The 16,752-nt window shown below is 36.6% G+C and overlaps 1 protein-coding gene across 1 annotated transcript; it reads right to left on the bottom strand.

The window, feature by feature from the left end:
* Window positions 1-5,408: 5,408 nt before the first annotated feature.
* On the bottom strand, window positions 5,409-14,573 carry LOC109107160 (serine incorporator 1-like). The gene is made up of 10 exons (XM_042772860.1): window positions 14,411-14,573; window positions 12,597-12,758; window positions 12,327-12,514; window positions 12,153-12,232; window positions 10,815-10,952; window positions 10,521-10,690; window positions 9,894-9,984; window positions 9,327-9,477; window positions 8,352-8,561; window positions 5,409-8,100 (listed from the first exon to the last, which is right to left on the bottom strand). The coding sequence occupies exons 1-10, from the start codon at window positions 14,447-14,449 to the stop codon at window positions 7,962-7,964; spliced, it is 1,368 nt and encodes a 455-aa protein (XP_042628794.1). The 5' UTR covers window positions 14,450-14,573; the 3' UTR covers window positions 5,409-7,961.
* Between the last annotated feature and the right edge of the window lie 2,179 nt (window positions 14,574-16,752).

Raw genomic sequence — 16,752 nt, forward strand, 5'->3', positions numbered from 1 at the left:
GTTGTGATTGGCAGAACCATGATTGCACAGTTCACGCTCTTTGAACTGCATTGGACCATGCTTATGTTGGGCTTTCTTTCCCAAGAGCGAGCGAGAGAGAGAAGCACAGTAGCAAGGACACTGCGTTGTAAATGCACCACAGTGTGACAATTTGATCCTAACCGGCTTATGTAACAGGAATGCCTTCATGCTCGTCTTCCAGCAGACAACGACTGCACCGACTGTTATATAACTAGATCAGCCTCCCCACAGAGCCAGGCTGCGCCTATGCATGACACACAGCAGCCTGCCAAAGAGAGCGAGAGAGAGAGAGAGACAGAGATGTAGAGAGTGAGACAGAGAGAAACAATGCTGCCTGCTGCAGGAACACAAAGAGAGTCAAAGACAATGCAGGAGTGAAATCGGAAAAGGATACTATCAGTGGAGTAAAGATAAAAGTAATGCATTAAACAATCTAGCCATCGCTTACAAAAAAAGTATTGTGGCATACATAATACAGTTTTCATTTTTGGGAGCATGTATGAACAATGGAAATACTGTTATATATTTAGAAATTATTCAGTATTTGTATAGTGATATATAATATTATAATAATAAAAAAATCTTAATTTCAAAATTCCAATCTTTCTGTTTCAGATTTGATACACTGCATTTAGTAATATTAGTACTTCAACTTTTATTTTATTTGAGTTAGTTACTAAGGCAACATTTATTTATATTTTTTAAAAAATAAATTGTTTTTTTAAGTTGATGTTTTTCATCTAATATTTGTAGTTTATTGCAATTAACAAACCATTTTTCACAGTTTTAGTTTCATTTTAGTTTAAGTTAACAATGGCGACACTTTTAACACTGCTGTGCTTCCAGAATACTTTTTGTAAGGGACATGAGACATTATATAGTGACCCTACATATCATGTGTGTAAATATTTGATTATGATACACATGTAATATAATAGCAGAAAGTAAAATCAATAGGTTGTAATACATCGCTCTATGTTGGTAATGCACACGTCACCCTTGTAGTATCTGATTTTTCATTGTCCATTATTTGCAGTATGTACATCTGAGCCTTCTCCCATTGTCCAAAATGTATTCCATATATAATGGCTGACAGTATCATTAGATGTGATCTGAAATGAAATCTGATTATGAAGGAGGATCTGCACAATAGATTTAACCATAGTAAAATGTCATGTATGGATATATAGCCATATAGTCAAAATACTGAATAAACATCACATGCAAGATGCGAGCCTGACAGTGAGGAATTACAATTATTATCTTGTGTTTTCATCTATGACCTTTATATTCCCTCAGAAGTTTCCTTTTGTATCATGCCCACGTGGATAATTTATGTAGTATTTTTGCATAGTGCAACAAAACCAGAGGCGGTTTCCTGCTCTTGGGCTTCAGAGCAGATAAATCTACCCTTATAGGAAGGCATCACAATCCTCTGCCACTCTGCTGCCAAACTCTGGGTTTTGTAGAGTCTAATGGGTGGTAATGTTGGGTAAATGTTTCCAGCATATACATGCCAACAGGACCAAAACTCAATTAGCTTTGCTCCATATTGCAGTCTAATCCAATGTGCTTGGGTTTTACACTTAGAATGCAATTATACCTCTGACAGCCAGTTTCAGTCATTTCACTATAAGAGCAGTGCCTGCAAATCGAGTACAGTTGCTCTCAAAATGATTTTTTTCTCCTCTCAAAAGATTTTGTTGTAAAAACCAGTTGCAGCTGGTTTTGTAGATTCTCAAATGGTCACATAAAAACAGAAGTCTCACAGGAAATGAAATGATTGTTTTTGAAACTTCTCTACTGCTTGTGGTGTAACTCCTGGAAAATGTTAGGAAAGTAGTAGCATCCCAAAGCTAACCAATGGGGCATAATCCTGTGGCTGTGGCTAATCCTGGAGTAAACCACCCACTTAGACAGGAAATAGGCATCTGGCTGATATATAAAGCGAACAATCACAGTTTATCGGGTGGGTAAATATGTATAGATGGACCGACGGACGAATAGACAGACAGATAGATAGATAGATGGATAGATAGATAGCATTTAGAGAACTTATGGTTTTTCAGATTATCAAAATGAATAAAATAATATTGTACTCTGCATACGTGACAGTTTTATGGTCCCTGAAATGTTGAAATATACAGTTTTAATGATGCGGACAATGACAACGACTGATGCAGAATTTCTTTAGTGAAACTTGTTGTGAAGATGCACAACTGCACGTCACATCCCATTGATAGCAAGCTGAGTATCAGCATTGTGATTTCACACTGGGTCAAAGGGATCCCTGGAGATACACTTACCAGTCTGGCTCTGGGAACTCAGGAGCAAAGAGGGTCAAAGCAGAGACAGAACATCCTGCAGCACTGCTGAGTCAGTGTGTGTGTGCTGGTGCTGAGGGAGTGAGATCATTTTGTTGATGTGTCTCTCTCCCTTGTTCATTGTTAGGCAAGCCTGCCAGAAAGGGAGAGTTTCCAGACAGGAGTAAGTAGTTTATATGAATTGATGAAGGGAGTTATTTTTCTTTTATGCCTCTTCCAAAGTTTGTTTCTCATATAGCAATAAGATATTGCGCGTGCAGCTCTGAGAGAACAACACAAGCCTTTAGATGAAGAGTGGGCTGGGAAATAATACAGTGAGAACACATTACTTCAGAATTCAGGGAGGAACACTGCATTATACAGAGAATTTTTTAAAACTAAAAAATGTCCCTGATGAATACACAGCATGGTTTGTTTGTCTTAGCTGGTTTACACTGGCCTCCCAAGCTCTCAGAACTCATCAAATAAACCAGCTGGCCAGCCTGAAAGACCAGCTAACCATATTAGGTTGGTGTTTCTAAAATGTTAATGGAGAAAACAGGAAAGACACACATCATTGTTCAACAGTTAGTGTGATTTTTGTTTCTGAAAGAAGTCTATTTTAATCACGAAGACTGCATTTTTGATCAAAAATCAATAGAAACCGTTATATTGTGAAATGTTATTCCAATTTAAAACAACTGTTTTCTATTTAAATATAATGTAATTTAAAATGTAATTTATTCTGGTAAAGCTGAATTTTCAATCGTTCTATTATGCCAAATTAGTGCTAAAGAATCATTTCTTTTTATTATTTTAATATTGTTTTTTGATAACTAACACTTTTTTTTTTACATGTTAAACATGTTAGGTTTTAGAGGGTTCAAGCTGTGAGACCAGCTAAACACCAGGTTGGCTGGACTGGGAGACTTTTGAAAGCCAGTTAACACCAGCAAACCAGTTATTCCTACATGGTTTTACTGCAGAATTTCATTTTGTGGCATTATTTAAGTGATAAAAAATATTTGTCATTCTCATAGTAAAATCTTCATGCTTACTCTGATTTCATCTAATATCAAGTTTGTTTTAGTCTGGCATGGAGAAAGACACATAGTTCTGGCCCTGGACAGCTGCAAAGCCCCGTTTGAAAAGTATAGAGAGACAAACACGCTCACTGACACATTTATTATCCTCTGACCGTGTTGGCACCAAGCTCATACATAGTTCTCTGTTCCATACTAGGCAGAGTCCCAAGATGCTGACCAAAAGTTTCTGGCATCAGCTATGAGACAGACCTGATTAAAAATGAGGACAAAGACAATGTGAAATGTTATACTCCACTACCGCAGCCAAAATCAACTTTACATAGAAGAGCGTACTCTGCTTGCGTTCAGCTCATATTCTCCAAAATGGTGCTACAGTGATGCGGAGAGAAACAGAGGAGACGAATTATTGAATAAAGTTGTTATTTTTGTTTTCTTTGCGTACAATAAGTATTCTCATTGCTTCATAAAATTCAGATTGAACCACTGATGGCAGATGGACTATTCTGACGATGTCTTTCATACTTTTCTGGACCTTAACAGTGTAATTTACTTGGCAGTTAATGGGACAGTCACAAGCCTTCCGGTTTTCATCCAAAATATCTTAAATGTTGTTCCGAAGACGAACAAAGCTTTTACGGGTTTGGAAAGACATGGGGGTAAATGATTAATGACAAAATTTTCATTTTGGGGTGGAGTATCCCTTTAAGGGCAAGGCCAATCCTAGAATTTGCTTTAAATAGCAATAACTTTTATAAATGTTCCATTTTATGCCATTCAATATTTTAACTTTATTGCTTTTGATGAAATACCCCATAGCCTGCCTACAGAGGGTAAATAAAGCAGCACTGAGCTCTTGACGTCATCTCACACCCACCTGGTTCTAAAGGAAAACCACAGAGAGAATCATGGAACCCTGACCTACAGATACAGTACTCAGCCGTCCTTCTGTTGCGCTAGTGTTACACAAGTGTGCAGAAACTTATCAGACTATTAGTAAAACACTCTTGCATAAGCAAATATTATCTATGCTTAGTCAAGCTGCCAACTGATAAATCACACAATAGAGTAGAGGGGCCTGATTTGCAAGGCCCAAAAGCACAAAAACATCCCCAGTACTGAGAGGAATTCACGAAGCTCGCTCCCTTTTAGTATCGCTACTTTCGAAACAGATTCCAAGCCTGTTTTTCGTAGTTTTCTCTGCTAGTAAAGTAACTTTTTTGCTGTAAACGCTGCCAAATGCTACACAATTATGAACATGATTATTGCTTGTAACTGGAAGAGGGTTTTATGGACAATGAGGCCAGTTTGGGGCACTGAGACTACAATGGGTGAAAAAAAAAAAAAAAAAAAAACATTAACAGATAAACAGATTAAATGACATATTAGTGGAGGCAAAAACAATAATTCATGTGTGTCACTATCTGAAGTGACTGATGGGACTTTTTAATCTTTGAAATAGTGTTGATATGAAATTGCATAACTGGAGTAGTATCAATAATTAAAGGCTACATTGTTCGACCAGTGATGACCATCCATACTGAGCAATAAATATCATTCATAGCATGGAAGATAAAATCAGCAGAACATCAGTTCCATCTGGTGGGCACACAGACAAATACAAATACTACCTTCTCATTCTGTTGTTTCAGACTTGATTTAAATGTTTGACATCCAATATCAGGGATCAACATTATTCAAAATAAGCAAAAAAGTATAACAAATATTAAAATATAAAAATTAAAATCCCTTTAAAATATTTTATTTTAAATATACATAAGATAGCATTAATATACATAAGATATCATTACAATTATTTTTAATAATTATATTTTTTGAATTATTTTAAATTTGTGATAATTTAAAATTAATTAAAAATTGTGTAGAAAGAGAAAAAAAAATCTTTGGTGAAGCCTGCAGAAACATTGTTATAATTGTTGAGCCCTGAACTTCAATAGCAGCTCTGGCATAAAGTCTACATCCAATAATGAAGTGCAAGACTTTTAATTTGATTCGTAAAGACTTGACTCTGACTAACCAACACTTTGCATGAGTTTATTGAAATATATACAGCATTAGCACAGATTGAACAACACCATATCACTGAAATAGTACTTCTACTGAAATAATGAAAAGAGCAGTATTGTCCATGGTATGAAAAATGAAATGTTATAAAACAGCAAAGGCACTTTTTCATAGGTCTGAAATTAACCTGGTCACTTTTGATAAGAAGTTTTCTTAGAAAGGCACATGAAGAATTACTAATCTTGCATGTTGCTCCTAATAATAGACTATAGATGAACCGTCATGCTTGTGTTAATCTATTACTTTTGGAAAAGTTCAAATATACTTTATATATACAGAACATACTTCACAATCAGTTTCGTCCAATGTCACAAGCATAACACAGGCAATACCGAATAACTTGAGGCAGACACACCTACAATACTTAGAGTTAAGAAATTTGCCAACTTCATATTTTGCTTTCATATACTTTTAGCAGTGTTAAAAAAAAGTGAAAATAAAAAATGTATGGTCACTTTTAGAACATTTATGTCATTACTCTAGCATATGCTTACAAATTAATAAAAAAAGAAAAAAGACAAAGAAAAAAACCTGACTAAGTGTCACAGGCTGAAGGATAAACAATCCGTTTTCAGAAACAACATCTACCCATTAAATATATAAATGTTTAACACAGTACCCAGCCCTGAACTGTTAATTTATATGTAAGTGATATTTAAATGTGTTACTCCACAATAAATTGCCACACTAAAGTACCTTTTACACAAGTATTCTGCTAAACAACAAGCTAGATATGCTAACATGTGCCTCTGATGGACTGGCAGCACCATAATATATTAATTTGGATCAGCGATTAATATTACAGCACAGTCTGTTGTTCATGGCAGTGTGGGAGACCCCGGTCGGAGTGTGTGACCTCACGGTGGAGTGAGCTGTATGGGTGAAGGGTGTGTCGGATTGGGCTTATCTGCTGGATGCACAAGTTTCAGGGGCTCTACAGAGGACATGGAGTGAAAACGGCCCCCTGTTCAAGCCCCCACGGCCCTCTCTCCCCATTGCTAAATTGTATGCAGTGAAATTGTATATTATAGAGTGTCTACTGTACAATGCATTGAAGAAGTTGAACCCTGAAGTTGAAATGCTATCACTGTAAAAAAAGGTTTCTTCTTTAGGTAGAGTAGGTTTCTAGCAGCAGTATCATGCATAATCGAATTCGTGGCTAGGACCACTTTGTTGACGGTCTGTAGGATAGTTATTGAGTTTATTTGTTGCACTGGAAATGTGTGGCCTTAGGTTTGAGTAGCTTGCACCTATTAAGGCGACGAGTAATGCTGTTACCTTAATGCTAAACAAGATAAACTAACAATATTGACTTTATAAAACATACTAACAGCCATACTGAGGTGAAAATAACCCTTAAGGACCATGAGAAATGAATTATTGAGGATATCAACAACACGGTAGAAGCGACAAGTACAGTAAAAGTCATTTCATTCATATATCCTTCATGTGTGGAGACACAGTGACTCCTATGATAGAGGTACACTAATGCTCAAAAGTGTGGGGTCAGTAAGATTGTTTTGACATAAAATAACACTTTCATTAAGCAAGGATGCATTAAATTGATCAAAATGGCAGTAAAGACTTTTACACAAAATCTATTTCAAATAAATGCTAAATAAAAGTTTTTACAAAAGTAATGAGCAACACAACTGTTTTCACTATTAATAATGATAATAAATGTTTCTAAAGCACCAAATCAGGATCATGTGTCACTGAAAACCAGAGTAAAGGCTTCTCACTAAATAAATGATATTTTGTTATATAATAAAACAGAGAGCAGTTCTTTTAAATTGTAATAATTTTACACAATATTATTGTTTTACTGTATTTTTGACCAAATGCAGCTTTGTAAGCATAAGTGACTTCTTTCAAAAACATTTTAAAAATCTTACAGACGCCAAACATTTGAACAGTGCATGAAGGGAGACAGCAGCGAATCATTCATTAAGCAAAAAGGTGCTTCTCATTTCATTAATTGTCCATTCACTTTACCTTTACTTGCAGTATAGCTCCTTTCTCTTAAGATCTTTAGGACGCGAATATGAGATAAAAGGATGGAGGAATCAAAGGAAAACTGAATACGCTGTTCACTCGAGCATTACTTCAAACTGACATTTTTGAGCAGCTATATTACTTTTCAAAAATATGTGTCAATACTAAGAAGACAAGAAAATCTAGCGGTGAATGGCAACTTTCAGCACAGCAGTAATCCTCACATGTCAATTTACTGAATAACTGAAACAGACTTTGGTGTCATTTTTGCGTTTTTAAATACTTGTCATGGCATCATATACTTTTGTTGTTGTCCATGCATTTTTTTTAAATGACTAAGTACCTACCAGCCCTATGAGACTAGTCACCAATCATCTGTTTCAGATTTGAATTGCTTTAAGTCTTGGTGATTTAATGGTTTTTGGAGATATTTTTTTTAAGATTTGCAATATTTCTAACACAACACAAACATGAGCAGTTTGAATAGGTGAGAGAGCATCTCACCCACTCAAGCTCAGTTGAAGTCTCGATTGGGGAAAATAACAGGAGCCACAAGCGTCCACAGGTAGAGCCCCAGACCCAGCCAGCTGGAGCTGATCTTCACCCACACTGCAGGCATAGTGCTTTGCATGGCCTGAGTGGTTGTATCAGGTCTGAAGATAAAAAACAAAGATCACTATTTAGACCTCAGCTAGTCTATGGTGCAGTTCTGTTGTATGCTTTGTGACTGCATAAAAAATGACCAGTACATCCTTAAAAAAAAAAAAAAAAAAAAAAAACTGTCATACAGGTTTGGAACAACATGATGGTACATAAATGATGCCCATTTTCATTATTCAGAGAATATGAAAAATGAAATATTCGGTTCACTCCAGAATCAAAAAGTGGAAGAATGAGCACTTACTTGTACCAGTTAGTGAGTGTCATCATAATGTAGAGAGAGGCCAGTAAGAGGTGGAAGTGGAAAAAGGAATAATTGTACGTGACGCCATCCTCTTCATTATCCACGACACGTCGCAGTCCGTCTTCCCCCACCTCCTCTCCTCCCACAGTGCCCTTCCCCTCCTCCGTCTGCATCAGCCTGTTCACCTGAGCGTTACTGGATGAACGGATGCTGAAAAGAGAAAAGACATGGACACTAGCATGACAATGATGTTCACTTCTCTCAGATTCATATTTAATTGATTATGAGCTATACTGGGGGTAGAGTTCAAAGGCAGAGAGGTTGTTTTTAATCAAATAAATGCAGCCTTGTTGAGCATTCTTCTTTCAGAATAAAAAAAAATTAAAATCTTAACGACCCCAAACTTTTAAACAATACAGTATATATTAGTGCCATTCAAAAGTCTGAATGAAAATGAATAAAAATCGGATTCGAAATCTAATTTTAACCCGCAAAACATTTTGAATTTTTTTTTTTATTAAAAACTTTAGGATTCTGAAAAATCTAAAGAAATGTTGACATAAACTGAATACAACCGTTTTTAGATTTTAAGAAGCACAATTAATAAAATAACACATTTATGACCTGACCACGTTTAAGGTCAAAGCTACCATTTAAAGAGTGAGTAACTCTTTACTCTCTACTTGTCAAGGTCAAATTGAACTCACAGTTGCTGCTTGGCAAAAGATAATTTTGGTCCCTGCCTACAGGTGTCAGCATCTGACACCACTAATCAATCAATCAACCCATGTCTCTGTGCAGCTGGATGCGAATGTTAAATTGTAATGTACAATAAATCAGCATGGAAAACACCAGTTAACTACAGTAGCTGATGTAGAAATAGATGGTCTTCATAAATTTAAATAACACTGATAGTAACAAGAACTCAACTAAAGAAGCAAAAATCATGTTCAAAAATGTTTTTGCTTGATGTACCTGGCATAAAAGGTGCAGAAGAGGAAGATAACCAGTCCCACAATGCCTTGAGCATCCCACCACTGCACCATCCCAGGGGAGCTTGTGGGCATGGCTTCAGTTGTGCTGATATTGGACACCAGGCTGAGCAAACTAGGGTTACATTCACGATCTATGGGTGGAGCCAGACAAATGAAAGGTTTAAAAGTGAACAAACAGAAACATAATAAATAATATAATACAACTATGGCAATAAATCACATACTTCCCTAGAAAGGCTATGATCAAACACCTAGTGATGAGCTTATAATCTAGGTTGCTAATAGGTATACTTACTAGACCATAACAGAACGTGGGGATAGTGGGTTAAATTTATAATCTGGATTCTAACAGGTAATTTGGCCTCTTTCTGTAACAAGCATCAGGAGACTATAAAGGTTGAGCATCTGGTTTGCATGAAACCACAAAACTCACCAAAAATTGCATCAACCCGAGTAGGAACAAAATGAAAGCTCATAAAATGAAAAGAGAGAAAAAAGGCCAGACAGTAAATATTTTCTGAGGTTTTTTTTTTTGCATGTGACTTACTAGGATTGTTGGTCATGGCGGACCAGGTGACGTACATAGTGTACATAGTAATAATAGAGGACTGAAGCAGACCAGACTGAGGCGAGGCATCCTACAAACACATACAAAAATAAAGCAAAATATTTAGTAAAGCATACATCAGATTTTGTCTACCCTTATAAGAAACAACTGAATATAAACCGCATATTTTCATAATGGCTGGCACAGTGAAAAAAGCTTGTCTGTTGTGGCAGGCCAGCACTGATATTCTGTATGCAAAGAAGGAAACAAAGGAGTTTCCTTACAAAGAAAAAAGCTGGAGGCTAATGTCAACAGTAGATGACCTTCAGAACAACAGAGAGGCTTATTTCTTATGCACATTATTATAAATTAGCATTCATGCCAGGATTTCTGTGCTGAGGCAATCGCATATTTAGGAACAGCTGGTTAAAGCAGTTTTGTCATTTCCTGTTTGTTGCTTTACGTTAAGGACGTATGGACGTTCCGTTTAAGGACTCAATGCTGCTTAATATGCTTAATATATGCTTAATATGGTGTTGTTTGGTCTTTTATCAATGTTATTTAGCAGTGCAGAGATGAGACCGGGAACACAAAGCACTCTGACATGCTTTAGTACTTTCCTTTTACCTGCACTTTAGGCAGAATGGAAACCACAGATATGATGACGCAGAGAATAAGGTTGAAGCTGATAAAGAACTTGTGTTCGGCGCAGTTGTCGGGTTTGGTATAGTAGAGATAAAACAGCACGATTGCAGCAAAAGCCAGGGCGTAATGCAGGATAGTGAAGAACAGCAAACCTGTTGGCATAGAAAATAGTCTCATAGTTTCCTTCTCCGGAAAGAGTGGATTGGGACACACCTGTTCGCAAGACTACTGTGATGATGAACAGGATGTCTTACAGTGTATGTTCTCTCTGTGTACCTGAGAACCAACACTTGCTGTTGCCTTCCTCAGCATTCCTCACCCACACCTCATTCCAGGAATGAGCAAAGTCAATCAGGAGGATGAGCTGGATCAGGATGAACATGAAGGAGCCCACAATACCAAAGTAGAACCAAACTGTCATTAAAAAAAGAAGAGAATTTATGCTTACTGGTTAAGTTTGCTTAACAACAACACAAAATCTAAATCAAGGATTTTTCTTTTAAAAAGTGAAAAGAACAGTGTTCATTTGAAATATAAATATTCTGTAACTATTGAACAATTTAATGCAGGGATGTCAAACTCAATTCCTGGAGGGCCAGAGCCCTGCGGAGTTTAGATTCAACCCTGATTAAACACACCTCATCCAACTATTTGAAAACTACATGGTATGTGTGTTGAAGCAGGGCTGGGACAAAACTCTGCAGGGCTTTAATTTCTTGTGTGTACCATCAGATGCTTTCAATAAAAACTGCAAGAGACAAGTTACCAACAGAGACATTGAGTGTGAAAGCTTTTCAAAGAGGTATATATCAGAATAATCTGAACACAGAAAAAAGTTTTAAAAGGATTGTTCAGTCAAAAATTAAACTTCTATCATCATGTACTCCCCCTCATGTCGTTCCAAACCTGTATGACTTTCTTTTTTTAAGCGAAACACAAGTGAAGATATTCTAGTGACACGTTTCTAGTGACCGACTTTTATTGTACAGACAGAAAAAACAACAATGGGACATTTCTCAAAATATCTTCTTTTGTGTTCCACAGAAGACACACAGGTTTGGAACAACACATGGGGAATTTTAGTTTTTGGGTGAACATGTTAAACTATTTATAACTATGCTTAAATAAAACATGCTTCTCTCAAGGGCCCATATTCTCATACTTAAATTCACATGAAACATACTAATGTCAAGATCTTGTTCTGGAAGTTACCCGTGATCTCTGAACACAATGTTGCTGCATCTTTAATTCCACACCATGAGAATTCTGGGAAGACAGTGACAACGTGTTCTGACGGCTAATGTAATATGCTATAAAAAAATAATAACATCCTATTCCACTTTTAATACGGTCTTTTCCCATGCATCTCATAACCTTCAAACAGTCATTAAAAAGTAATTGACTTCTTCCCTGCAGGAGACTAGGTGCTTTCTGCATCCCTTGAAATTTAGCCCTGCGCTATGACAATGGCTTCCCAAAATAACATTATCATGACTATTGCTGCATTTAGAGATTAACATCTTTGCCATGTTGTCATTGCCTTTTTTATTTCCCTATGAGAATATATGAAAATGGAAATTGTTCTATCATGTGCTGTTAACAGAATAGTTGTACCATCATGAAATGTTCCATCCGGAATGAAAAAGGCTCCGACAGTGATGCCAACAAGTATCAGAAACTTGAAGAACCAGAACCTGACAAAATAGTCATTTTCAATTAATTTAGTAAATGTTACAACAACAGTAGCATAATAATGTAAGGGTATATAAATAAAAATAAAGGGCTTACCCATTCTGAATAGCAGCACGAGGGTCTTTACTGCTCTTTACACGAATCATGATTGCAGAAAAAAGGAAAAAGAAGCATGCCATAGCAAAGCACATGCGGTACACTGATTTGTAGCCTACAATCACATCACAGTTGACATGGTTCTCGATCCCTGGTATTGTGGTTCCTCCTTGACAAAAGCCAGGAATCTGAAGAGACATTAAAAACAGAAAATTAACACACTGCAATGAAAGCACAAGTGAGGCAAATTTAGACTGATGGTGGGCCCACCTTGCGGAGCTGCGTCTCCATGCCAGGCAAGATCATGATTACGGACACCAGTGTCCCCAGCAGAAGGAAGAAAGAGAAGAGCAGCCGAGTGACGGTGGAGTTATTGGAAGAAGGACAACAGCCACAGAGCAGACATGGAGCGGAGCCACACAAACACGAGGCCTGTAACACAGAGGGAGTAAGAGAAAGCGCAATTATATCACCAGTTCAAGCATTTATTGCTAAATTGCCATAGTTCACAAAAGAATCTGCGGAACATTATACAGTTTAATATATATTGTGCTGATAAAGATTGTTTGGGGTTGTGAGTTTTTTTTTATGTTTTGGATGTCTCTTACACTCACAAAGATTGCATTTATTTGACAAAAACAAAACAAGACAGTACAAACAGTAACATTTTTAAATATTATTAACATTTAAAGTAACTATTTTAAGTTTTGCATTTTAATATATTTCAAAAAATATCTTATTCCTGTGACTAAAAGGACAATATTTTCCAGTCTTCCGTGTCACATGATCCTTCAGAAATCATTCTGATATGCTCAATTCTCATTATTAGCAATGCTGAAAACTCTGGTGCTTACTAATTTTGTGCAAACCATAATACATTATACATTTTTTTCAGGATTCTTTGATGAATAGAAAGTTTAAAAGAATGGCATTTATTTAAATATAAATATTTTTAAACAATATGTCTTCACTGTCACTTTTGATCAAATTAATGCATCTTTTACTCCGAATAACTATAAAAGCATTCATTTTTCAAATAAATAAAAATAAAATGATAAAATATAGTTTTATATACAATTTTTTTTTTGCACCTGGAATAATAAAAATGTTATTTTGTCCTAAAAAAAAAAAAAAAAAAGGCTTTGACAATGAGAACCTACAGGGTGTGTAAATCTGAACCATGTATAAATACATTTGTTCAAATGATTTTTAATTTTTTTTTTCTGGCCTCTTTGAACAATTCCTTTAGTTGAAACTGTAAGTGAATTTCCCTTACAAAAGTATTCTACTCATTTTCATGACATTCTTGCCCTAATTTGAATATGACCGCAGAAGGAAGAAGTGTTGTTTTGTTGATTTGTTGCAGGAAACAGTGAGGAAATGACTCTTATAAACCCAGTCATGCAGAGCCTACTGTAACAGATGTTCATTTCAAACCCGTTACTCATGCTGGGAGTAGCTGGTCAGCTGAACAACCTACCAAGATTTTCAGCTCAAACTGCAGTCAGACCTTCACTTTTACACTCCAGTATTAAGCTGATGTGTACGTTTCAGTTCTTTGAAAATGGGTAAGGGACATTATTACAGTTTAAACAGTATTATTATCCTCAATTACAAAAACTGACTGCGAAACTGAAAACCTGTATAACCTGATTATGAGCAAATCATCTCAAATAAAACACATCGAAACTACAAGAAGACCAAATCACACCAAAGACTACATTATACAAAAACAATTCGCCTAACAGCTGGCTTGGCTTGACTGAAATATCATCCCCTGCATTGCTGTATAATTTCCATAAATGGTTCAGATAATAATGTCATTGTTATTTGTCAGGAAGCCATGGAGGATCATCTATAATTAATCTTAATGCAAATTATGAGCACACTTCAGTGTACTGTTGTTTTTCAGCGTACAACTTTTCGAAACCACACATTTTTTAGTTAAATATCGGCGTCTATTACGTTTTTTATTTTTTTTTCTTAGTTATATTATTTTGTTTTCGGTACAATTAACAATTTAGAGACGCTGTTGGGTAGCAGTTCGGTTAGCTAAACCATGAAACATAAACCAGAACACTTACACAGCTCGCGAGAGAACACAAAGCCATACAGGCTCCCATTTTGTATCAGAAACAACAACAAACGACTCCACGAACTTTCAGAGGATGAACTGACAGTCAATTACAGTATGAGCTATTAAACGCTCTCTCAGTTGATTCCGGGGTTTGAAGGTGACGATTGTAATGAGCAATTCATTCTATTTCATAATAAAAGTCCACATTCTCCAATCCCCCCATAAACTTTACAAATAGATTGAACAAAACAATTAAAACAAAACAGAATGAAATAATATTAATAATGATTAAACACATCGATATATAAATTTAGTGTTATTTCTGTGGTATGTTATGTATTTTGAACCACTTTGAATATATTACCTATGGAGGCTTTTTCCTCCTTAAAGGGTTAGTTCACCCAAATATTAAAATCACTTCACAAAAGACCAACCATCATACCGTTCCAAAAAATTAAGAACTCCGTTCATCTTCAGAACACAGTTTAAGATATTTTAGATTTAGTCCGACTCCGAGAGCTTTCTGTCCCTCCATTGAGAATGTATGTACGGTATACTGTCCACGTCCAGAAAGATAATAAAAACATCATCAAAGTAGTCCATGTGACATCAGAGGGTCCGTTAGAATTTTTTGAAGCATCGAAAATACATTTTGGTCCAAAAATAGCAAAAACTACGACTTTATTCAGCATTGTCTTCTCTTCCGTGTCTGTTATGAGCGCGTTCACAGCACTGCAGTTTAGTGATATCCGGTTCGCGAACGAATCACTCGATGTAACCGGATCTTCTTGAACCAGTTCACCAAAACGAACTGAATCATTTGAAACGGTTCGCATCTCCAATAAGCATTAATCCACAAATTACTTAAGCTGTTAACTTTTTTAATGTGGCTGACACTCCCTCTGAGTTCAAATAAACCAATATCCCGGAGTAATTCATTTACTCAAACAGTACACTGACTGAACTGCTGTGAGAGAGAACTGAAGATGAACACGAGCCGAGCCAGATAACGAACGAAACATTGACTCTTTCTCGAGTCAAGAAACCGGTTGCATCGGTTTTTGGATCACCAGTAGTGATGGGAAGTTCGGTTTCTTTTCAGTGAACCGGTTCTTTCAGACAGTTCGATTCAATAAACCGGTTGAAGAAAACGGTTCACCAGTTCTTTTGAGCTCGACGTAATGACTTCATTGGCGATGATTGCACTTGATTCAAGCCCTCAGTTTACCCGCGCTCATAACATTAGCACAGAATCAGTTCAGAATCAATCATCAAAAGAACCAGTTCAGTTCAGACGCGTTGTGTGTCAGTCTGCTTCACGCTGAATTACGCATGCGCAGTATCATCAGCTCCTCGGTTCTCGAATCGCACGCGTCCGACAGAAACGGTTCTTGACTCGAGAACGAGTCAATGTTTCGTTCGTTATCTGGCTCGGCTCGGTGTTTCATCTTCAGTTCTCTCTTCACAGCAGTTCAGTCAGTGTACTGTTTGAGTAAATGAATTACTCCGGGATATTGGTTTATTTGAACTCAGAGGGAGTGTCAGCCACATTAAAAAAAGTTAACAGCTTAAGTCATTTGTGGATTAATGCTTATTGGATATGCGAACCGTTTCAAATGATTCAGTTCGATTTGGTAAACTGGTTCAAGAAGATCCGGTTACATCGAGTGATTCGTTCGCGAACCGGATATCACTAAACTGCAGTGCTGTGTGAACGCGCTCATAACAGACACGGAAGAGAAGACAACGCTGAATAAAGTCGTAGTTTTTGCTATTTTTGGACCAAAATGTATTTTCGATGCTTCAAAAAATTCTAACGGACCCTCTGTTGTCACATGGACTACTTTGATGATGTTTTTATTACCTTTCTGGACGTGGACAGTATACCGTATATACATTCTCAATGGAGGGACAGAAAGCTCTCGGACTAAATCTAAAATATCTTAAACTGTGTTCCGAAGATGAACAGAGGTCTTACGGGTTTGGAACGACATGAGGGTGAGTCATTAATGACATAATTTTCATTTTTGGGTGAACTAACCCTTTAACACAGTTATGAGTAACGATAGCTCCATCTTTGAGATAGACTCTCAGGGTGGACCATACTGTTTGATTGTTACCATTTTGACAAAAGAGTTTTTATTAGACCCACAACAACAATTTTATGTTAGATATGTGATTGTTAGATTATATTATGCTCTCTGCCAGATGTTTTTGTGCCTCTCTGCAATCCCTCCTCCCTTCTTACTCCTTTTCTTCTGTCTTGCTCCCTCCTCCCTTCTGTGTTCTCTTTCTATACCTCAATGTATGTACACACATGCATATTTCCTCATGAGTTCAGATGTTCAG

Source organism: Cyprinus carpio, chromosome A16 (genome assembly GCF_018340385.1).
Source record: "Cyprinus carpio isolate SPL01 chromosome A16, ASM1834038v1, whole genome shotgun sequence".
NCBI classification, from domain to species: domain Eukaryota; kingdom Metazoa; phylum Chordata; class Actinopteri; order Cypriniformes; family Cyprinidae; genus Cyprinus; species Cyprinus carpio.